The sequence below is a fragment of the Psilocybe cubensis genome, chromosome 9, assembly GCF_017499595.1.
Source record: "Psilocybe cubensis strain MGC-MH-2018 chromosome 9, whole genome shotgun sequence".
NCBI classification, from domain to species: domain Eukaryota; kingdom Fungi; phylum Basidiomycota; class Agaricomycetes; order Agaricales; family Agrocybaceae; genus Psilocybe; species Psilocybe cubensis.
This window is the reverse complement of record NC_063007.1, coordinates 1,835,223-1,857,547: the sequence shown is the minus strand read 5'-3', so window position 1 is coordinate 1,857,547 and position 22,325 is coordinate 1,835,223. Positions and strand designations below refer to the sequence as shown.

Sequence of the window (22,325 nt, the reverse complement as noted above, 5' to 3'; positions counted from 1 at the left end):
CATATAGAGACATTCGTACAGAAGTAGCAAGACTCCAATTGTTGGAAACTAAGCACCAGGGAGACACATCGAACCCACAGACAAACATAGTTCCAAAGAGAGCGGCCCAACACAGAAAAAAATAGGACGTAGTCCGTCAACCAGAGGAGCCCATCCAAGTAGTAAAGCAAGCAGACAAATTTTCTATATTTTGCTGTTTGGATCTCAGCGTGTTCTGATTGCATCGACATCTTGGATCCACGAGAAAGATGTAGATCCTGAAAGATTTGAGAAAGAATGCAAGTCAAGGTAGATTCTTGATTTACATTCATCAGAAGCGACATCGTCTCAGGAAAATAGGACGAAGCGGTCCTGACATACGTGACCAAGATTTGAGAAAGCGATCGATGCTGAGGGGTGTGCAGAACCTAAGATAGCCATTCAGGGAAGAGGAATTGCCCATCAACGGTTCGCTTTGTCGGAATTTGGTGATGTAGACAGCGCAGCGATTCTTGAAGACCACGCATCCATAAAAGTAAGAAGATCGATCCGGCGAGAGGGTCCGCCTAATTCAAGATCTTCAGCGTGAAGGCAAAACAGGGTTTTTACTGCGCAGAGCAATCTAAGGCTTGGCTGAATGCGCTGCACAAAGACAGGTAGTAGAATCCATGTCGTCGAGTACTAATTGAAATGGTGTTATGGTGCCATCGACGGCTCCCACCTTTTTTTTGTAATAACTCTCCTCCTCTTCATATTTCCCTTGGATTTTCTTGGAACCGACCAATCGGCTGTATAATACGTAGCTACTCGTAGATAGCTAACGGACCTTTTCGTTTTGCCTGAAGAACTCAAATAGCTTTTCGAAACCTCGGACCACATGACCGAACACCGACTTATCAAATTGAGTTACTTAGTCAGGAATGGACTTGTAGTACTTTGTAGCACGACTGAGAGCCTCGTAGAGGCTCTCAGCACCTTGTAGAATATACTAGACCATTAGTAAATAGGTTGTATAAAAGGAAGAAGTAAATAAGACTCAAAGCAATCTACTTTTTACCTACCAATACTTCAGCGTGAATTTGAACCTTCGCTCACGAAAGTCCTGACGCTTTTCCAGACTTTGTGAACTGCGAACTACACGGTAAAGTAGGTCACTTACTCGGTTTACTTAACATCTTACTCGTTGCTCTAGAGGATCACCCTCATAACTACAGTTCCCCTTCGTTAATCAGGGAGACCTACCTTGTCATTTACATTTCTAGTACTCTGCTAGGGGTGTATTCATCGCTTAATACACCAGTGCTATACGGTCCATAACAAATGGGACGAAGGCGCTTGTTGCGTTGGTGTTGACATAATCATCGAAACACCTGGAGTATCATTTGAGCAGCCGACTTTGAGACATAGTCGTCATACAGAATCATCCAGAATGCCTTGTCAGAAGTTCTATATGAGCTTGCTCTTCGCATGAAATTTGAAAAAAAAAATGCTTCTTCATCGAAAATGGCTTTGTCTTGATGTACTCAACCAACACTGAACGTGTCATCCCTAGTTTGATGTGTCGGATAAATTAGTTGTACGTTGTCAATGAAGCGCACGAGAAAGATGATGTACTTTTCGCTGCAGGTAACCGTTGAAGGAAAGTGAAGAATAAAGAATATGTCTGATGTTGTAGTGATGATCTCTAGGCGAGAAGCAGGGCTTTTATAGACTGCCAGGAAAACACGTCAACGATTGATCATTGCAGGGCAGACGGCCATCCTCGTCAGCCACCTATAGCAAGGGCGTGTGTGACTAGTATACGATCGCAGACTGAATCAAGTTCATCGTGTGGTTGCGTGCGAACTGTGAAAGGGTATACACACCGTTTTGGAGGCATCTCGACAGGTGTATTGCCTAGCTGTATGCCTCCACATCCCCACCGCTTTCTCTGCCCACAGCCTCTCAGAAGGTGTGTGCGCCATCGCCACCGCACCGCATCGCGGCTGCTCTCAGCGCTCAGATTGACACCTGCAAGTTGTGCCATCCACCACTACAGCAATGCACAGCGCCCAGCGTATCGTGCTCTCTAGTCCGCCTCCCCAATCTCTGTTGACAACAACGTGTAGGTAAGGTATGCCCACGCCCACAAACAGCGGCCTGTGCATTGTGCCGTCTACCCCGCCTCCTCGCCATCGTGTATTAAGGATGGATGTGGGCATACGTAGGAGTCGTCAGTCGCATCCTCGTAGGCGTGCATGTCATGGAATGGCTAGGATACAAGCTTAAGGGAGTTTGCCTGGTTAACACGGCCTGGGCGTCATTGTCAGTGGAGAGCAAGTGGAGAGTGTCTCTAATATGAACGCAGTAGGCTGCCGAGATCGGGTCCCGCGAACGTCATGTGACGCTCGTTCGTCGCGTCGCGTCGCGCTTTATCGCGCTTTGATCGCGCTGGCTGTGCGTACATCGAATCTCTACACATAGGTAAGTGGATTGCATAGGAAGTCTAGTACTGTAGTCTCAATTGAAATATTAATTTATTTTTCATTAAATATCGGAAGCATAGTAGAAGTCCCCGAGATTCAAAGTCGCTAAAGTCCCCACTGGGAATTGGGCAGGCCTTAATCACAAACTCAACTAGGCCGCACAGTCAGGTAATATGGGTATATATTGACAAATAATAAAACCCATGCAGTAAACAACCTTCTACACAGACTCGCCTCTTTGAGATGCCAGTTCAGACGAGGAGTCACTTCCGGATGATGATGAGCTTTCCGACAATTGTTTCCCTTGGGTATCTTTCGGACTTCGAATCTGATCATAAACGCATCAAACGACCTTCCTGCATCCAGTGGATTTACGCTCACTCACCATCTCAGGGTCCAGGTGTTGAGGGACGTTGTCGATAATGGTTTCGGTAACCACATATATTTGAGTAGGGGTCTGTGAATTATAGATGAGAACCCGGTGGAGATGTGTCTGATATTCACCACGCACCTTATCTGGTGTTTTAGATCGGTCGATTACCCAATTAGCATTGGATCGACGGCTTCGATGACGGGTAGAGTGTTTGACTTTCACGATAGGGCCATCTTTCTCGTCAAAAGTGTCGTTAAATAGCACTTGTCGAGAATTCAACCTAGTTGGAAGACTGAGCAAATATTCTCGAGGCGGGTAGTGTTTGTCTTACGAAGAAAGGAATGTGGTAGCATACACTTTTCAAAAATCAGTGAACGGAGAAATGTTAGGCATATACCATTACGTACATCGGCTAAGTAAGAAGCAAAGAGCAGTGTACACCCAAAGCTTGGGAACGAGGAGATACTGATGCTAGGTCAATTTTTTGTTCGGTACAATCATGATGGTTGCTCTCACAGTGATTAACGATCCGATGGAGGTCGCACTAAATACAGGAAACTTGAGTATATTTTAAAAGGGTTATGAAATGATTGATGCACCTTAATAACAATCCAGAATTTATAGAGAAAAGGATCAGATAATTAATCATTTTATCGCTTCTATTGGTTTGAAAGACGTTAGCTCCGTGAAAGGGTGCCCCTATAAAAACGGTCAAACCTCTTAAAACCGGTCCTTTTCGTGTGCAAATAGTAAGACAGGGAGCCTGCTATCGCCGTATCGCAGGCTACGGCGCTGCTCAGACGAAGGATTGTCGGTACCTACATTTGGAATAAAAAATGTTAAGTAATGTGTGCAACCAAAACGGCCAGGAAATCTGACCTTGCCGCTTGTCAGCATAGCATGCTTTTTTAGAAGTAGCAACTCGATGGCAGCCACTGTAATTCGAAGGACGTTAATCACGTTCAATCAACTCGGCTTTAGGTCGTTACCTTCCCCACTAACTGGATTTCCGGGAAAAAGTAAATCGTTGTGAGGTTGCTAAAATACTCTGCTTTGACACTCACCGAAATGTATCAAAGCTAGTGCAAGCTGATGCAACGTAGCAAAGGCGCCTGTCAGCGCTCATATGTCGATGAATGCCAGGTAAGCGCTCACCAGTATTCCTGTAAGCCAAACGTTGTTGCCGCTCACTGGAAACCTATGTTAATATAAACATACGTCAGGACAAAAATCATCGTACGCTTGTATACTCGGAAGGCGAGGAATCTAATTTGTCATTAACACTTCTGTCTCACAAGGAAAGGAATATTTTCTCCTACGATTCTGTCAGTGCCGACATAAGCATCTGTGTACGCCAGTCAGTATCGCGTTTCACCGGAGGTCATGGTAACTAACAGATAGCGCTAATTCAACGTTCAAGCTCCTATTGGTATACCGTCAACAAGTCGATTGGATTGATCGTTGGAATGCGTCGACCTACCAAACCGACACCCTTGCTGGTCCATTTGTAATGAGATAGTACCTGAATAACGGGGAAGTATTATTTTCATGCTACCCTGAGCCGATGTCTAGCATACTGACCACCCTGCATGGCAAACAAAGAGCATGGACGCAGTGTTCAAGATGCTATATCCCACCAGCGCCATGATTAACATGAATGTGATTGAGAGTCAAAATCAAAACCCACATGACAAGGACCACCTAGTATTTCGGACATTCTGGTCAGAGTTGCAGAAAAATACGTCGAGATAGTAATGAATGAATACCAGAGATTTCACAATGGTTTGATCCTTCTTGAAACGCTCAAAGTATTGCTGCGCCTGACTTATCATCATACCGTACATTCTGCCGGTATAATGAGTGCCAATATAATGAGTATATGTGAGAATTTTTATTTTACTTTAGAGGCTTACATCGATGAAAATATTACGCCCAGAAGAACCATACCCAGACCTATCTCTACCAGTCTGGATCTAGTACCGGAATTCGCTAACATTGTCGTCTCCTGGGTCCCAATTTGGAGAGCCATTATACGGAAAGAGCGGTGGTGAAGGGGTCCAACGTACAAACGAAAAGGCCAAGGAAAGGGCATTTCAAGCAACCGAATTTGAAGTATTTAAAGTCTACCTGAGGATTATATCGTGAGTGCATAGCCAAAAATCGGTGTGAGCACTGCTTCCTAAGAGGGACCGAGGAGGTCTATCATTAGAGACCGTGTGATCAGGGAGTGAACTTGAAGGCGTTTGATAGATACAAGTCACAATTGGATGCAGAATATGTAAGCTTGCAAACTTTGAATCCAATCGAGGTCTGGCTTGCTGTGACACCTCAGAATACGTCTGCTCGAAAATCTATCGATGCCAGTTAGCCAAGGGTAAATCGCCCTAGTAGTACCAGCAGTTGTGTGCACCTAGTGCAGAAACGAGCTCCGACTGAATATATCTTCAAACAGGTTTGGAATGTGACACAATTGCGCAGTCGATGGGGCAGATCCAAGTTTATCCTTCCCGAAGGCGGCGAGTCCCAATATTCCTCAAACACTTGGTGGACCAAGGCAGCCCATCTGATTTCAGTTGTGGGCGTGGCAGAGTAAGGCTTTATGGGATGTCCGTCGTAGTAAAAAAGGATATGCCGAAACAACAGTGAAGCGACAGCAAATATGAGGCATCGTTCAAGGTTTTGGCGTAGTATTTGGGAGCCACACGATGAGAAGATAAGACTCTAGGCCCCATATCGTGAGACATTGGTTACGAACCGAGGGTCGAAAATCGTCGTCGAGACTGAACCGGCACCACTGCTTCATCAATTCTACCTGCCGATATTTAGAACCGGAAACGCTAAGCCAAAAAGCATGCATTGGTGTATCCCAGCTTAGTACAGTCGTTCAAAATTGAACTTGGACGGGGAAACGGATTGCAAATATGGTTCCGCTGCAAAAGGTATATCATTAATAAGGTGTCATAGTACGGGGCAAAAGATGGATGCTGGCGATGAAAATCATCTAGGAACTGATATTTGCGGCGCAATCAAGTCCCCAACAATCTTGTGCCGACGGATGTCTAAACTCCAGAGAAATCCATAATGAGAGTGTCAATGTCATGGATGACAGTTTATTATCAAGGAGGCAATTTAAAATGGTCGACAAGGATTTCAGTCATTCCTGGACCATCCAAGATGAATAGAGTAATTCAAGGTGACTCTTGGGCGGTGTATACAGTTAACTTCGAGCAACATGACCTCGAGCAGCAAAAGAGACGCACTTCGGTGATAAGTTCAAGAACATTGCTCGTATTTTTAGTAGATCACATCATCTATACCGTGGAAAGGATCAGCATACCTTTCTGAATATCAGTGCGAGGGTGCTGTAGATGAAAAATAAAACACAGCGCCCGCCGCCGACGGTCCGGTAATAGATTCTTTTGGATCGATGGTGGACGAACGGCAGTTGCGGAAGTCGAACCCAGCTTTCGCGCGTGACAGGCGCGTGTACTAACCGATATACTAGCAGAGACGATGAATGTGCGCGAGATAAACGCGAATTGATGTGTAAAGTCGGAGATTTTATATTTTAATCTCAGATTTCTATGCCGACCGTTGTGCCGTTACTATGCATCAACTAATAGGAGTCACTTTTGCTTTGTTCCTGGACATTACTTTGACTTCAATTTGTTTTCAGCAAGATAACACGTCTAGAAATTCCGATGAATGCAGGAGTTGCAAATTACTATGGATTGGTTTGCCAGGACATGAAGCACTGATAGCTCAATGTCCCACATGATCAGCGCTAGTGGCTCATGTGAACGTTGTGCGGTAACGTCAAGGGAAATGGCTTTATGGCATCCGGTTATTAGAGTGGTTGCTTTTTACCTTCATAGAGTGCGTCTATGGCGGTGACGCGCGCAATTCTGCGCCATGTATCCTCATCATCATTCCCGGCGGCACGGAATGCCTTCCCCAACAGAACCTTGACGAAGTCTGCAGTCCAAGGCCCACTGGACCCTCCGCTCTCATTCAAGACACTCCCGGAATACTTCAACAGCGAGGTGTTGAGCAAGTTTGGCGATCGACCTGCATTGATCTGTAGGGAAGAACTTCCTCGTGCCCATGGTGGACCAGCGTCGCATAACCTGGGTGTGGGGACACACCTCGCATGGGATTTTATGGAATTCGATCGACACATAAACGCACTCGCGAGGGGGCTTTTGGCCATGGGCGTGCAGAAGGGAGACCGTGTCGGGGTGATTATGGGGAATAATAGGTATGGCAATCAAAACTTTGAAATGCGAAGCGTCATAAGATATATATACTTTTTGCAGTTCGTATGCTATGCTTCAATGGGCTTGTGCGAGTATAGGGGCCATTTTGGTTACAATGAACCCAGCCTATCGTTTGACTGAGCTTGTACGTTGACTGTTCTCGCTCGGAATCTTGTCTAGCGCTTACTCGGTTGCAGGTGTCCACACTGAACCTATCTTCCGTTAAACATCTATTTGTCGTTCCTCAAATACGAACATCCACATACGTTCGCACTCTGTCTGAAGCATTCCTCGAAATTCGTAACCATCAACCTGGAGAACTTCAAATTCCAGATCTACCCCATTTGCGCAACCTCGTCGTCGTTGATAACAAGGATGAACATCGGGCAGATTTGGCACCATTGCACATTAAGGGTACGGTTGACTGGCGGGAAATTTTAGTATGGAGAGAAGACAGTCGTGAAGCGCGACTACAAAAGGATATTTATGCTGGTTTAGATAAAGATGAGGTTATTAACTTACAATTCACGAGGTATGTTTTATATGAATGCAACATAAATTGTTTCTAAATTCCAGCTTAAGCGGAACGACTGGCCTACCTAAAGCTGTATCTGTGAGTATGACTCTTCTTATACTCTGTGTTTTTCTTACCTCTTCACAGCTTACACATTCCAATCTCCTAAACAATGCAATTTCTATCGGTCGGTGTATGCGACTCACTGAGAAAGATATTGTTTGCAACGTACCGCCATTATTCCATTGCTTTGATATGTCCATTCCTTTTCCTTTGCTGACAGTTTGACTTACCTGTATTGTGCCGATACGCCTTGTTTTAGGGAACCTAGCGGCTTGGGCGCACGGTTCATCCATCGTATATCCATCTGCAATATTCGACGCACCGTCAATCGTCGATGCCGTCGTAGAAGAAAGGTGTACAGCATTGCATGGCGTACCTACGCATTTCCTGGGAGTTTTGGCGGAAGTTAAGCAACGTCAGCAAGATGGCAGAACTCCTGACATGTCGACTTTGAGGTAAGCCAACTATTGTTTTTTTTTGAGTGGTCTTCAGTCCATGCTGACATCTATGGCCCGCAGAACTGGAATTGCAGCTGGATCACCTATACCTATAGATCTTATGAAGCATCTTATATCCGAGCTTAATTTGACTGAATTGACAAACGCGTATGGAATGAGTGAGTCATTGACATAGCTCCTGGGTCTTTGGGTAACCAACAAATGTGTGGCAGCGGAGACGAGTCCAGTATCATTCCAGACCACGCCGGCTGATCCCATCATCAAGCGCGTAGAAACTGTAGGAAAAGTTCAACCGCACGTCAAGGCGAAAATCATCGACACGCAAGGCAACGTCGTTGATGTTGGGAAACCAGGCGAGATTTGTGTTGCTGGATATTTGTTGCAAAAAGGGTAGGCGTTGACGGTTTGGTGCTCGAAACACGAGGAAGCACTAAGTCGCTTTTGTGTAGGTACTGGGAAGACGACGAGCAGACTAGGAGCGTCATGAAAAGGGATGAGGACGGGACTCTTTGGATGCATACGGGAGACGAGGGTATCATGGATGAGGAAGGCTATCTAAGAGGCAAGTTTCGATATTTACTGCTGGAGAATAACGTATTGATCGTACCAGAACAGTCGTTGGAAGGATCAAGGTAGGACACAAGATCCAAATGATTAGCTTTACACGTTGGTTGACCTTGTGATTAGGACATCATCATCCGGGGTGGCGAAGTACGTTTTAACGCTTTGTGGTTTATTGTGATGGTTAACGAATATCGTTTTGGTAGAACTTATTCCCAGTCCAGATAGAAAACGCTATGACAGCTCATCCAGATATACGAGAAGCAGCTGCAGTCGCGGTCCCCGATGCTAAATATGGCGAGGTAGTAGGCGCGTGGATTGTCCGTGAGCCAAACACGCATATCTCCAAGGAAGAAGTCCGCCAGGTTGTCTCAACAAACATGAATCCCCAGGTGTGTTCATTTTACAAGGAAGGTTCTTAGAAAATATATTGACATGCAATATATGAACAGAATGCCCCAGCTTGGGTGTGGTTCATTGGAGAGGATGGTAACCCTGCAGAGCTCCCAAAGACGGCAAGTGGCAAGGTTCAGAAGCACATTTTGCGCAAGTGGAGCAAGGATTTGGTATTGAAGAATTTGGGACGGGTCAGTGTTTAATCAACTAGTCCAGATGGCGGGTATCCATCAGGGGTAGAGGAGTCAAAACACATTCTAAATGTTCAGAAATGAACTTTTGAATCTCCTGACTTGTTATAGCTTGTTTTACTGCGGATTTAAGAGCGTGATTTGCATTACAGTCGAGGCGATTCGTTGCAAAAACGAGACTTTGAGAAATGGACTGGACACAGATCGGCTGCGCTTTTACTTAAGCGCCGACACTGTCTTGGTCATTCTGGACCTGCCGAGAAAATTCGAGCCGCAGAATGGACTGAATCAACGAGATATGCAGATGCCACTAGATACTTGCGCCCTATGTTTTCTGCTTCAGATATTGTCTGGTAGAGGATCGCGTTGGAGTCAACTCACATATTCGAGACAATTTTCTGCTCGGAGTACGTTTGAGCAGGACGACTGCCCGCGTTTCCGGCAAATAGTGGCGTCACATGATCCATAACTTCCTTATTGGGGCTAAATTGGAGCGTTAAAAAGTCGTGAGACTAAATATTTTGAAAGGCTCATTTTGGTCAGCGTCCGTTGTCCGGTAACGAGTCTTACCTCTCTTCCACCCTCTCCCTGCCCCCCATGTCCAAACGAATTCGTATTTATACCGCGGAAGACGTCGCGTCTCACACAGAGTCTTCCAGCTGTTGGATATCACGAGGTGGCAAGGTTTACGACGTGTCGGCTTTCCTGAGCGACCATCCAGGAGGCGACGACCTTATTTTGCAATATGCGGGGAAGGATGTCGAAGAGGTTATGAAGGACAAGCTCGAGCATGAGCACTCAGACTCGGCATATGACATGTTGGATGAGTATCTTATTGGAAGATTGGGTTCGGGAGAGTCCATAATTCGTGACGGTATGTGAATTGAACTGTCAGTGCATCGTGGGCGTCACTCATTCATTGGGTTCTGTCATAGACTGGGAAGCTACAGACGACTTCCACCCTGAAGACACCGATTCTGCTCGGGATTTCGAAAAGAATGTGTTTTTGGATCTTCGAAAGCCCCTGCTGCGACAGGTCTGGGAAGCAAACTGGAGGTAAATAAGTCGGCGCATTACCATGCTGTCAAGTCGAAGTTGAACGCCTTCTTCAGTAAATCCTATTATCTACAACAGGTACATCAGCCCCGACACTTGAAGGAATCCGCGCGTTTATTCGGCCCAGATTACCTCGAGGTGCGATATTTTTGTTGTTCGTGTCTGCGTTCTATCCGCCCACACCTTCGATACAGATGTTCACGAGAACAGAGTGGTGGGTTATTCCGGTGTTTTGGGGACCCATTACCTTCTACCTGTTCCTGCGGTCGCTGTTCCAATTCACTGGACCGTTGCCCAACTTTTTCGACAATCCAGCATTGCCCATTTCTTCTCTTTACATGATCCCTGTGGAATCCATTGCGAAGACTATGGCGTGTTTCTTCCTTGGAAATCTCATTTGGACCTTCTTGGAATATCTGATGCACCGATTCATCTTCCATGTCGATGATATGCTTCCGGATAGGCCAATTTTCCTCATGCTTCATTTCCTGATGCACGGAATTCACCATTATCTTCCAATGGATAGGTATGCTTACAATTCATTACCTAGTCGGCTTTCATTCATTCTTGTACCCTTATTTTTAGGTTGAGGCTGGTCATGCCTCCTTTCCTCTTCATCGTTCTTGAGACACCATTCACTCAGCTTGCTTACTCCATCTTTCCGGTGGCAGTTGCAAACGGCATCATCTCCGGTGCATTCACATTCTGTGTGTAATTACACTTGTTTTTCAGACACCTGGTACTGACCTATTTTTTAGATATTGGATATGATTGCATGCATTACGCGTAAGTAAACCCTATACTCAGAAATTGGCTTCTATTCTTATTATTTTATTTCAGATTGCATCACAAGAAGTTGCCGCAGTACATCAAGGATATGAAGAAGTATCATCTTGCTCACCATTACAAGAACTTTGAACTTGGTTATGGTGTGACCAGTAAGCCTCGCCATTTTGTCAACAAATTATTCAGGCGAACTAATGGTTCTGTAGGTAAAATATGGGATTACATCTTTAACACAGTCCTCCCAGTATAAACTGCACTATACCCACACCACTCTCGACCTAGACGAATATTATGGAACTCACCCCATCTCATGTTTATGCCCCTATCGTATTCTGCGCTCAGTGCTCTCACATTCATTGCACACGTTGACCAAATGTATCTACGCCTCGAATTAATTAGCTTTTCATGATGGACAAATTGATAATATACCGAGCCTTGTTATAGGTTCATAATGAAAGAATTCTGGTACATGCAAAGATGGATAATGAATACATGGAATACGGTGCATGAAAGAGGTGTGAACTTTGATGGATACCAATAGACACAAATAGATCAACCCTGTGCTTGGCACTGTTGGGCATGTTGATCACAATGGTTGCTATTGCATTTCATTCGTTAACCACTGTGTTCAATACCCATTCTCAGTGTTCATTGTTCAACACCGACCTTGTGGAGACTCTTGCTTTTCGCTTTCCTATTCCTCTTGTATTAGGGCAGAAGCTCTTGCACAGCGACGCGGCGCGATCTCGCGCGGATTAATAACCAGCAGGCTGAAGCTCGTCATACCCAACGTATATACCAGTCAGAGATACCAGAACCAAGAAGCGACACCACCCCGGACGTGTTACAATGCCGAGATTGAACTTTGAAATCGATGAGGCTGCTCTTCTCCAGGCGTACAAGATCGGATCGATAGCTCCAACGTAGGTCCCCGGTACGAACTGCGCTCGACGCGAAAAGTTTACTTATGGCTTACCCTGAAATTAGAAAGTGGGAAGAAGTGGACCATGAGCTCGCAGACTCCGTTGCAGGCGCAATTCTCAGCCCATCGATCGCCGGGGACAGTGAAGGGGATCCCATAGGATTGGGAAGTTCTGTCAAGTGTGTTTGGGAATCCTGTTATTTTTGAGCTACACCTGCGTACTCACCGACTTAGACTGAAGGATTTGGATATGGAAACGAGTATGCTGCCCTCTCGCTCCCTTACGTGTCACGCGAGTGTCTTGTTGACTCAATCGCTCTCCTCGTTGTTGTTGTAGAGGCAGCTTGTCTCATCACCTCAAAGTCTTTTGACCCGAAGGTGTTCTTGTCGACGATGCATCCGAACGCGACGTACCAGGATCTTGCCAGAGGGATTGCACATCTGCAAAACGCCATAGAAGCCCGGTCAGAGGCTCTTCGCATTCTGGTGGAGGATAATTTTGACCGCTTCGTTGCTGTCAAATCGACCACAGACGGTATTGCCAAAACCAGCACGGATCTCCCATGAGACTTATATTTATTTCTGTCCAGTTCTCTATGCGGAAATGAAGGAGGGTATCTTGACACCGGGCACCCAGTTTTCTGCCTCGCCTCTCCGCGACCATCTTAAGAGTGAGAATTGTTTCTGCTGATTTGGCCGGTGAATGACGAAACTTGACCTTTTTCTCAGATGGTGTGCAAAAGGCTAATCAGGTTTTCCTACCGGTCTTGGAAAACGCGTCCAAAGCTCAAAAAATCCAGACGACGCTTTCAGTTTTCGAGAGATCCAAGTTCTTTTTCAATCTACCCAGTTTTATCTATGAATCCATTGAAGCGGTATTACCACTCTTGTATTTTGTACCGTGGAACATTCACTCATTATTTTCGCCGAATTTCAGGGTCGTTACGAAATTGCACTGCGTGACTACAAGAAAGGCAAATATCTGCTAGAGAATCGACCGGGACAATTGCTTCCCATTGGAAACTTCAAGGACACCATTACAGCCGATGCAGCCGAACAGCAGCAACGTCGCATTTTGGACAAAGTTTGGACGAGCGTTGAGAAGGCCATTGCCCAAATGCGAAGCGTTCTTATTTCACAGCTGCAGGATTCTAGCCGGAGCGTGGAAGAACAAGAAAAGACTCTTGAGTAAGTGAATTACTTTCGGCAGACGCGCATATATTCAAACCGTGATATCAGGGTCTTGGTAGAGTTGCAATCGAACGATGACCCTGTCTGGAATTATTTTGACAGCCACCATAAGCATATCCTGGACGCCATGAACAAAGCATATCGTTCTTCCGCGAAAGTGATAGAAGGTACGCGAAAGAAGCAATCATTTCCCCGCAAAAGATTTTCGTCTTATTTGAGTTAGCCACTATCCAAAAGACCCTAGCCGATACCCCAACCTCCGACTCTCTGGGAACATCTCTCCAGACTCAACTTCAAACCGTCATCGCAGATCTGATGGCGCACAAGCCTGAAACATTAATCGGTAATTCCAATCGTTTCTTCTGATTGCTCGACTTTCTTTCATCGCAGGGTGATATGATTTAGCCAAGTCCCCTGGAGAGCCAGTATGGCAGGCCATTCACGACATGATTAAAAATATATCTGAAGCCATGTTGTCGTCGCTTCCCAGCTTTTGGAAAATCGCGAAAGGTTTCATGGACGGGAAATTCAAGAAGGTAGTTTATCCAAACTCCATCTCACGAAAACCTTAATATTCACCCCTTTCTTTTGAATAGCCCGCAAACCCTCCTGCTGGAACATCTGGAACCCGACGAAGCTTCTCACAATGCCGGACTATGGCTCAGGATATCGTCAAACTTTATATAACTCTTATCTCTGAATTTTTCAGGTTATCTGATGTTGCTGTTATGACCTCTATGGGTGGCTCCTATAACGCCGCTCCTCTTCCTTTGGTCCCGAAGAATACCCACTCACCATGCACTGCTTATTATTTAATCAAAATTAATACTGATATACAAGACACAGTCAATGAATTGAATGCTCTCGATATCGCCCAAGATACCGGATTGAAGAGCCTGCTGGAAAGCGTGAAATGGAGATTCGAAGATATACTTATAGATGGGTGGCTGAGAGGTATACTCATCGACCCTAAACCCATAACGAATTGCTAACTGGGACATTTATGACTCATAGATGCACGCATGTTTTATTGGACAGAAGCGTGGATAACAAGTTCTACAGATCCCTTTACTACATGTTACCTTGCCCAAATCGACGTTTTCCAAAGACATATGACTACGGCAGCGTATAAACTTGCTGGTGGTCTTGATGTCGGCTCTTCCTCGTCATCGCGAGCGAAGCAGGCTCCGATTTCCCCTATATTCGTGTCCAAAATAACAAAAGCCTTCTTGGATGCTGTGTACGCTATCTTGGACGGCCTGGTGCTTCTAGCCTCTGACGAGTCCCCAGTGGCTCAAGGCAAAGGACCTGCTATCCTGAATACGGATAGGGAGGGTATCAACCCCATTGAACTTCTTGACCTCAAGGACGGCGTATGTCAACTCATCTGTTCTAGAATCCCACTTACATTTTTTCTGCAGGATACTCGACTATTGATTGTCATCTCAAACTTTAATAACCTCTCTAAATCAGTGATACCGAGTATGCTTCTCCAATTGGAGAGTGCTTTCAATACTTCCATTGCAGAAGACAAAAAGGTAAAATTTCTCGTTCTGATTCGCATTCGATATTTTTGACTGTGCATACATTTAGACCTTGATGACTGTTGTGTCAGAGCTCGACAAAACCCTCTTCGAAGGGTACGTTAAATCAAAATCAGAGATTGTCACGTCCATTCTCCGTCGCGGAATTCTCGAGAGCGATGTGGACTGGTACCAAACACCTCAACCCACTGGTACGCTGCGTTTAGAGCCTTGCCGATTTAAGTGACAATTGACAGGGGTTCTTAGATGTTCGGCCCTACATGTTTGATACACTGATGACGCTCGTGAGCGTGCATGCGCAGGTCTGCAATGTGGCCGAACCACTTCTGGATCGTGCTCTGCACGCCCTCGTGGAAGAGCTTGCTGCTGAGGCGCTCCGGTGCTTCCGGCAGGTAAAACGTTTCGGCATGGGCGGTATGCTCAGAGTGCGTATGACCATCACGCCGAAAATACGTACAATCTTACGATTTTTTGTGACAATCCAGGCTACACTTGAAATCGAATTTATGCATCAGACATTAGGACGATATGTGACCCCTGCAGCGGCCAAGCTGCTGACTGAGCTTTACAACCGTATCTCCCAGGCTTACTCTCGGCGCCCTGGTGATGAAAATCTCCAGGCCAACTTGGATGGTGTCAAGAAAACTCTCGCGGAGACCCGCCGTGCCACGGGCATCGAGTTCCTATGTTTCAGGCAGTCCAAGTCATCCACTTCTTCGAGCAGTCGTGGAGGAACGTCGGCCCCCCGGCCCCGAGACAAGGCTCCATCACGCAGCGAAAGAACGTAAGAAGGTAGCGATCCTGTCATCTTAAATTTATGGATTGGATTGGATCCTGCGCGGACCATATGCACATGCTCTGTATACTTAATTTCATACCATTTACATGTAATATAGCATGACGATCTATGTTTACTAATATCTAAATAGAGAATTACGGACCATCAGGGAATATCCGCCGGCTTAAGAACACGTTCGTGTGGCTATTATTAGGGAGCTATCTATGAATGTGTGAGTAGCAGAATTCACGAGAACCGAACGAATCCGAAAGTATCTCCCGATCGTGTGCTGAGTATTGAACGGTACACCATTTATTGATGAAATTTGGTATGATCCGCGGTGGATGGAGAACATGTAAGGTAGATATGATAAATGGTAAAGCAACTTTTAGCCTATAATACAAGGTTTGTGGCAAAATTTAAGCCGCCATTAGGTCGACAAGAATTGTGATGATCCCTAGCACTAAGAGAAGCAGCCACTATGAGATGTTTAGTCTTGAGAAGCTAGAGCAGCAGCTTACCGATTTCTATGCCGATTAAGAAAATGACAATTTGCTCTAAGCGCTCAGCATGTTTGCTAGACACCGATTCCTTCAGAAGTTGGAGCATATCCTGAAGAACCTGGGGGTAGATGAGAATTAGTTGTCAGAGTCGATGTTCAGACGACACGCACTTCGACACGGGTATTCAACAGGTTGATTCTCTGTGGGATTTCGAGATAGCTCCGAGCAGCATCGTAAAGCGGTTGGAGATCGGGATAAGTCTATGAGTGAATGGTTATGTGATCCATTTACGCATGTAGGACGTCCGAGCAAAACACTCACCCAAAACACTTCCTAATGATGAACATGTGTCAAATGTCTCATCTACAATTCGAAGGAAAAGGTTACGTACAGGAGAATCGAGAACTGAACCGACGGAATTGATATTTGTACGCAGGAGGAACAGTTGTCCAATCTTTTGCATGATTTCTATTCAATTGATTTGAGAATTTTCCAAGTCGACTTCGCTCTGTATCCACGGTGCCACGAACCTTTGTGTGGCATTCCGATTTTTCCCGTTTCGCTGATTACTTCTGGGATGTCTTTAGTTTCTTCAATTTTAGATGAGATCAATTCTTCAAACTATTTGGGCTGGACGTCAATTAAGCGAAAACAGGATAGGAATGTATCACTCAATACCAAAGAGATTTTCACTGATTGAGATAGTGCGTGCGATAATGAAAGTTTCGTCCTAATTACGATGATCGTGAATAACTCATAGCAAAAAAGAAATAAAGTCAAGCAGCATACATATAACTTGAGCCCTTCCGCAATGTTATAACATCGTTGTATATTCTGCAGTAAAACGTTGAATAGATAGAACAAAGGGTCAAAGTATTGACTGACCGACTATAGTTTGCATAATAATAATTTAAATCTTCCATTTCAATGTCCTCAGATGCTATACACCTGGTTACATGTCATAAGAACCAAGTCGATAGATTGAATAATTACCTAGTCGATCGATTTCGAAACGTTTTCTAATTCCACATAAGAAACTTAATTTGGCTCTAATAGAGAGAGAAAACTCACATAGACGACAAAAACCTCTTTTCCTGCGCTTCTGACATGCCCCAAATTACAACAGTGCCGTAGTCAAACATAAATATCTCAGCCTGGGTGGCCGTAGTGTCAAATTTGCTCGATTTCCTCTTTTTAGTTGGTTCTTCCTGGTCCATGTCCCCATCTTCTCTGAGTTCTGGGATGCCTAACAAATCGCCCGTCGGTGGCAGGGATGACCGTGTTTCATGGGAGTTGGGCGGCGGGTCGTACACATAAGGGGTATATATTACATCGTCAATCAGTTTTGGATCTGTGTGGTAAGCATTTCTTCTGGCATTGAAAAACTTCATCAAATCATTCATTCGGTAGGAACTGGAAAATGTTCAGCAAGTTGTCAAGTTCTCCGTGTTAAACCAGCGAACGAAGAATATTTTACCTCGCTGTAGCGTATGCTGTGACTCGTGGTAGGGACTTTGCTTTCTTCTTCGTTAATCGCAACGCGTCTCGGCGAGCTGTCCCCTCGGGTATGAGAGATATCTGGTTATAAACCTGGAAAACAATGATTTATAGGTCCTAACTGCCAAACACGCTGAATTTGTGGTGCGCACCTCAACATCGTACTCCTGTGAATCGTCGTTCTCTTCTACATCACCATCGTCACTATCCCCTGTTGTTCCCGTGCTTTCGACGTTGTCTCTGGGGGGTGAGTAAGGAGGTTTTGAACCTAGAACAGGCAGGTCCTCAGGTTGTTCTGGTAAGACTTTTAGTTTCCCTGCGACTTTCGTTGACCTGTTTGCGCCCCTAGGTTTGGAATCCATATCGTTTAGGTATCTTCTTTGAATGGCTGAGATAACTGCAGACGTTCAGAAGACAGAATGGACAGAAATGTTATGAGAAATCCCAAGATATCCTGGCAGGCAGAGACTCCAGCACCGTTGTGAATTACCATAACCAATGACGTAATATTATCTTCATTTTAGCTTTAGCTAAGTCATCGAAAATAATAGCTTTATATAATTCTTTACAGTTTGCTTTGCCCGTTGGTCACTATCACTTGCGGAACCTGTGACGCCATGGGTTTTCTAGAAAATGATACAACGCATCTTGAAATCATATATGAAATTTAACATTACTCTGAAATTAATCGCCTGCTGTTATTCCTCATTTCGGGTTCTCATGACAAAAATAGACCGGTGATCGTGATTTTCTAAGTTGTTCTATTAATAGATGACTTGTCGTGAACATTCCCAAGTTTCTCCACAAGATTGTGATTAGGCTTGAGCGTAACCAACCAGAATTCTGCCGTATAGATGCCTTCAAAGAACGATGTATTTCTGGGTTTTCTTCCCTACATGGATAATATAAGCCCACACTATTACAGGCTATTCCATCACATATACTGTCATATAGTATTATAACTCTCGAACTTTACTGATTGTAGGACGTACCCACGCGTTTTCATGACTTGCGAAATATCTTTTAATAGCTCTTTAGCTTTAATCTAAGGCTAGAAGCTCGTGAGATATGTATCGTAGAACTTGCTTTTGGAATCAGGGCCAGGTTATTTATGGAGATTATCATATAAACGGCTCGTGCTGCTTGAAGGTTGCACGCATAAGCCACGCCAATATTTGGTCTATAGCAGTACCATATCCATCATAGCCATATCGGGGATATCGAGGTAATTGAGTTTGATTTATTCATTGATCAAGGATTTCTCATTAATACAGCAATTTGCTAGCCATTCTGGCGCATTCAATGTAGATACTGGTGACCTTACGGTCATTTCGGCAACAAAGATGTAAATATCAAGTTAGTTTCTCAAATTGTTAGCCCGGAACTGTAGACAGGTGGCTCATAATTAAATGCATGTGAGTGCTATGTTATGTCACATACATGAAATGTTCATTGCATTGGATCCCACTCTCCGAAACCTTGAAATGCACCCGGTGTATTGGTAACAGAGCTAGAAAGACAATGGTAAAGATATTCCAATTAATAGAGAAATATCAAGCAGTGTTACCTTTTCGTTGGCTCAGTGCCGGTACCAGAAATGTATGATCTCAACACAACAGTAGTGATAGCTGAGGACGATTTGACGCGAGTGTACTATATCAATCACAATATCATAGATACAATTGTCAGATTGATTTTGAATGTCCAGTTTATTGCTGACAAGCCTCAATCGGTGATATGTTTTCTCATGAGCACTGAGGTAGAGTGGACCCAAAGCCCTGTCTCCGGGTGTACAAGTATCTTTGGCACAGTTGAAATTAGAGTTACCCGAATTGATTTACGGACGTATGGTAGGGTCCCGACCAGTATCTGGTAAGCAGCAATGATCTCAGCACTGATTTCAAACGGTGATGTACACCTCATTGATTTCTAGGCATGGTCACAGCAAACCGAGCTTTGATGCAAAATACAGGGATGAATTATATTCTCTACTATTAGTTGCGTAGATCAACCGCTCAAGTGTAATCGTTCACGGCATGGAAAACATACACGCTGCGCAGTGTATGAAATGATTAGGTCGCCGTCCAGTATTAGTGCCCATCCAAAAATAAGGGCCTCTAGTTCCAGTCCCAGCGGTAGTTCACACAGATAGGGGATAGGGTGAAGAAGAAAGCAAGAGTGTTCAAACTCTCGTAATATCAAGTGAGAAACTCGCCTCCTCGGTTGCCTTTAGTCGCACCCGGCAGCGAGATATCATCGCTGACGGACCACAGTATGGGAGAGTTATAACTCTCTGGAGTTGGTCTACTGGGAAATATTGAGCACGATTCCACTCGCTGACCGCCTGGGATCAAGGGGCGCTGATAATTTATTATTGTAATGATCTTAACTTAGTTGGTATCCGTCATGACCATAAATGAGGCTTTCTCGGTGATTCCCTGACCTTAATATCTATATCTCGGCTCTTTATGATGCCAGCTGAATTATTTCTCATAGAAATCCAGACTTCAGAATATGCGCCCTTGCAACTGTGAATTGAAGCAGGAACTAATTCGCGGGTGGTGTTCGGCAAGAAATTTTTGTCATAATGATGCTTCCTGTTCATGATAAATTATATTCCCCTGACTCGGAGTCCTAAACATTTCGTCAATTATCATGTCATTAGGGGACAAGCTGGAGGACAGAGGTCGCGTTCTACGGTCCGAATTGTAGCTGCAGAGTAATGAAATGCCAGGGCGAAAGCTTAATTGAAGCCAAATCAGAACAATAAGGTATCGGAGCCAGGATATCAGCGAGACCTTGACCATCGATGGAAGATGAAATGGCTTTTTAGGAGTACCTGGGATTGGCGGTAAGTCTACGGCAGGACTGTATGTAGTATAATGCGGACCTAGGACCTAGTAAATTAAACCTGCGAGAAAAACATCTGTTAGACCATACATAACCATAACTCGGGGTCAGCTCAGAGCAAGACCGCAAGACATCAGACGAGTGCGTAGTGGCGCTATTCATCAAAATAGTTTGGAGCAAGTGGCATTGTCATCGTATCGAGTTAGTTAGGAGTGAAACTCACCATAAACGGGCTCACTGGGATGTGTGATGGATCCCAGTTAATTATCCAAGGCAGGAAGGATTGGTTAAACATGATCATAGGTATCTGTACAGCATACAAGTACATCTTTTCTCTATGGCAAAAATACATTTATGTGAACAAAGAGCAGTGGCAAAGATGTCAGTGTCTATGTGAAAGATGGAAAAGTCATAACCATGCAACGATGCAATGCTAGAGAAAATTCAAGCTGGTTCTAATTTTGTATATGCAAGAGGCGACTGCGACTGGGAACTACCCAAAATGCATTTGAAGAAAATGCAATCAATGTGGCGGTGGAGAGGCTGGAAAACGGTGGAGATGCATCAGCTCTGCTCCGCAACTGTTGTTGACTGAGTCTAGCGACGTCATTTTGATTAAATGGACCTGTTCACGACACAAATCTTCGTAACGTTTGCTCATCCGCAGGATCACGCCTTGGCCCAGATGTTCTGACAAGGACCTCCAGTGGGACGAGCTGACTTCCGGAACGATGACCCCCGTCGTGACTAGAACTACTGGGAGGCGACGGTGACTCGGGGCTTGGGTATCCAGACGGAAGCGGTGATATTGGTATATATAATGGGGGCTGAGCCTGATGAGAACCAGAGCCATAGTGATAATTTGAACCAGGCGGTGTGGGAGGGAGGTTGGAAATATCGGGGGAAAGTGGCATTATGCCGTTGGTGCGACTGTTCTGCCTGTTCCTTCCAATTCGAGCGCTTCTAAACCAACCTTCGGGAACTGGAACATCACCCACGCCTCGTATATTGTCAATAGTATCGAGTTCTTCCAGCTTATGTGGACTGAAATAGGCAGCTGGGACGTTGTATTAGAGCTTCCATAATCACCGGTAAAAGAAACAAATGACACACTCAGATGCCATTTTCTGATGATCCCTCTTGGTCGATCAGCAGGAAGCGAGACATGAACGCTGTAGGTTTGTTTTATCAAGCGCTCAGCCTCAGGGATGGGTTGAATCGTGACCACAAATGGTCTGTTAACCCGCCCTGTCGGTCTCCTATACATCAAAGCAATCATGATCAGTGCTGATTCTGATAGTAGCATACAATAAGTGTTTAACATGAGGCAGAATGCCTCATTTCATTGTTACGAAATCTCATTGAGCGGCGTAAATAGGCTGAATTAACTGACCTCATCATTTGTGCCCACGGAGTTACTGGGTTGACGAGATCGTCAGTCACGTCTGAGTCCTTCTGATGATAAAACAGAAAATCCTGAGGAAGCGTGAGTTACATGAAAAGGTTTATGTTAAGATTATTAACGCACGTCTCGAACTCCTAAACGAATACCCAATACACGCCGTTTAATGGCTGTACAAGCAGGAAAATGCAGCTTTACGCACGACTGGGACCCCATCCCATGCCATCGGTCCTGTATGAATGGTGATGAGATAACTCCCATTTCCACACGCTCTCGACGTACCATCGTTCCATACCAAGTCCAGTGGGCTCTGTATTTGCCCCTCGCTCTTCCCTAAAAACAGTCCACCATCAAGACTTGAAAAGACCCCAATAAATATACTTACCACACATACACATTCCCAGGAATTATATTCCTTCGTTCTTCAGCGTCCAAGCGCCTGGTGATTAATGGTAGGCAATGATTGGCGACACCGTTGAAGACTTGCATCGCGTCCCGAGTAGACCTGATGCGGACATTTTGAAGTGTAGGATGCTGCAT

The 22,325-nt window shown here is 44.9% G+C and overlaps 6 protein-coding genes across 6 annotated transcripts; 3 read left to right on the top strand and 3 right to left on the bottom strand.

Moving 5' to 3' along the window:
* Positions 1-2,664: 2,664 nt before the first annotated feature.
* On the bottom strand, positions 2,665-3,943 carry JR316_0010019 (uncharacterized protein; the record flags this gene model as incomplete). Its single annotated transcript, XM_047895696.1, has 8 exons — positions 2,665-2,772; positions 2,830-2,901; positions 2,956-3,097; positions 3,417-3,476; positions 3,535-3,635; positions 3,697-3,752; positions 3,807-3,814; positions 3,882-3,943. The coding sequence occupies 8 exons, from the start codon at positions 3,941-3,943 to the stop codon at positions 2,665-2,667; spliced, it is 609 nt and encodes a 202-aa protein (XP_047745415.1).
* A 2,758-nt stretch (positions 3,944-6,701) lies between these two features.
* On the top strand, positions 6,702-9,268 carry JR316_0010018 (Acyl-CoA ligase sidI; the record flags this gene model as incomplete). The annotated part of the gene is made up of 12 exons (XM_047895695.1): positions 6,702-7,075; positions 7,134-7,218; positions 7,271-7,605; positions 7,656-7,690; positions 7,910-8,105; positions 8,169-8,266; positions 8,321-8,498; positions 8,558-8,674; positions 8,719-8,740; positions 8,796-8,819; positions 8,876-9,061; positions 9,122-9,268. 12 exons carry the CDS (start codon positions 6,702-6,704, stop codon positions 9,266-9,268), a joined length of 1,797 nt encoding a protein of 598 aa, XP_047745414.1.
* A 585-nt stretch (positions 9,269-9,853) lies between these two features.
* JR316_0010017 (Ceramide very long chain fatty acid hydroxylase SCS7) lies at positions 9,854-11,348 on the top strand (the record flags this gene model as incomplete). The annotated part of the gene is made up of 8 exons (XM_047895694.1): positions 9,854-10,130; positions 10,192-10,312; positions 10,369-10,450; positions 10,507-10,838; positions 10,898-11,019; positions 11,071-11,098; positions 11,153-11,250; positions 11,305-11,348. The coding sequence occupies 8 exons, from the start codon at positions 9,854-9,856 to the stop codon at positions 11,346-11,348; spliced, it is 1,104 nt and encodes a 367-aa protein (XP_047745413.1).
* Positions 11,349-11,947: 599 nt separating this feature from the next.
* On the top strand, positions 11,948-15,543 carry JR316_0010016 (Exocyst complex component SEC5B; the record flags this gene model as incomplete). The annotated part of the gene is made up of 15 exons (XM_047895693.1): positions 11,948-12,021; positions 12,086-12,194; positions 12,255-12,555; positions 12,611-12,691; positions 12,750-12,895; positions 12,958-13,208; positions 13,260-13,378; positions 13,435-13,554; positions 13,617-13,747; positions 13,808-14,165; positions 14,226-14,584; positions 14,633-14,749; positions 14,805-14,946; positions 15,002-15,180; positions 15,241-15,543. The coding sequence occupies 15 exons, from the start codon at positions 11,948-11,950 to the stop codon at positions 15,541-15,543; spliced, it is 2,790 nt and encodes a 929-aa protein (XP_047745412.1).
* Positions 15,544-15,952: 409 nt separating this feature from the next.
* JR316_0010015 (Sporulation protein RMD1) lies at positions 15,953-17,895 on the bottom strand (the record flags this gene model as incomplete). The annotated part of the gene is made up of 13 exons (XM_047895692.1): positions 15,953-15,996; positions 16,055-16,154; positions 16,207-16,296; positions 16,328-16,369; positions 16,428-16,504; positions 16,567-16,657; positions 16,715-16,766; positions 16,826-16,870; positions 16,922-16,976; positions 17,030-17,055; positions 17,108-17,449; positions 17,514-17,626; positions 17,686-17,895. 13 exons carry the CDS (start codon positions 17,893-17,895, stop codon positions 15,953-15,955), a joined length of 1,287 nt encoding a protein of 428 aa, XP_047745411.1.
* Positions 17,896-21,012: 3,117 nt separating this feature from the next.
* Positions 21,013-22,325, bottom strand: JR316_0010014 (Global transcription regulator FGP1; the record flags this gene model as incomplete). Its single annotated transcript, XM_047895691.1, has 7 exons — positions 21,013-21,440; positions 21,497-21,642; positions 21,777-21,838; positions 21,912-21,955; positions 21,988-22,016; positions 22,068-22,118; positions 22,171-22,325. 7 exons carry the CDS (start codon positions 22,323-22,325, stop codon positions 21,013-21,015), a joined length of 915 nt encoding a protein of 304 aa, XP_047745410.1.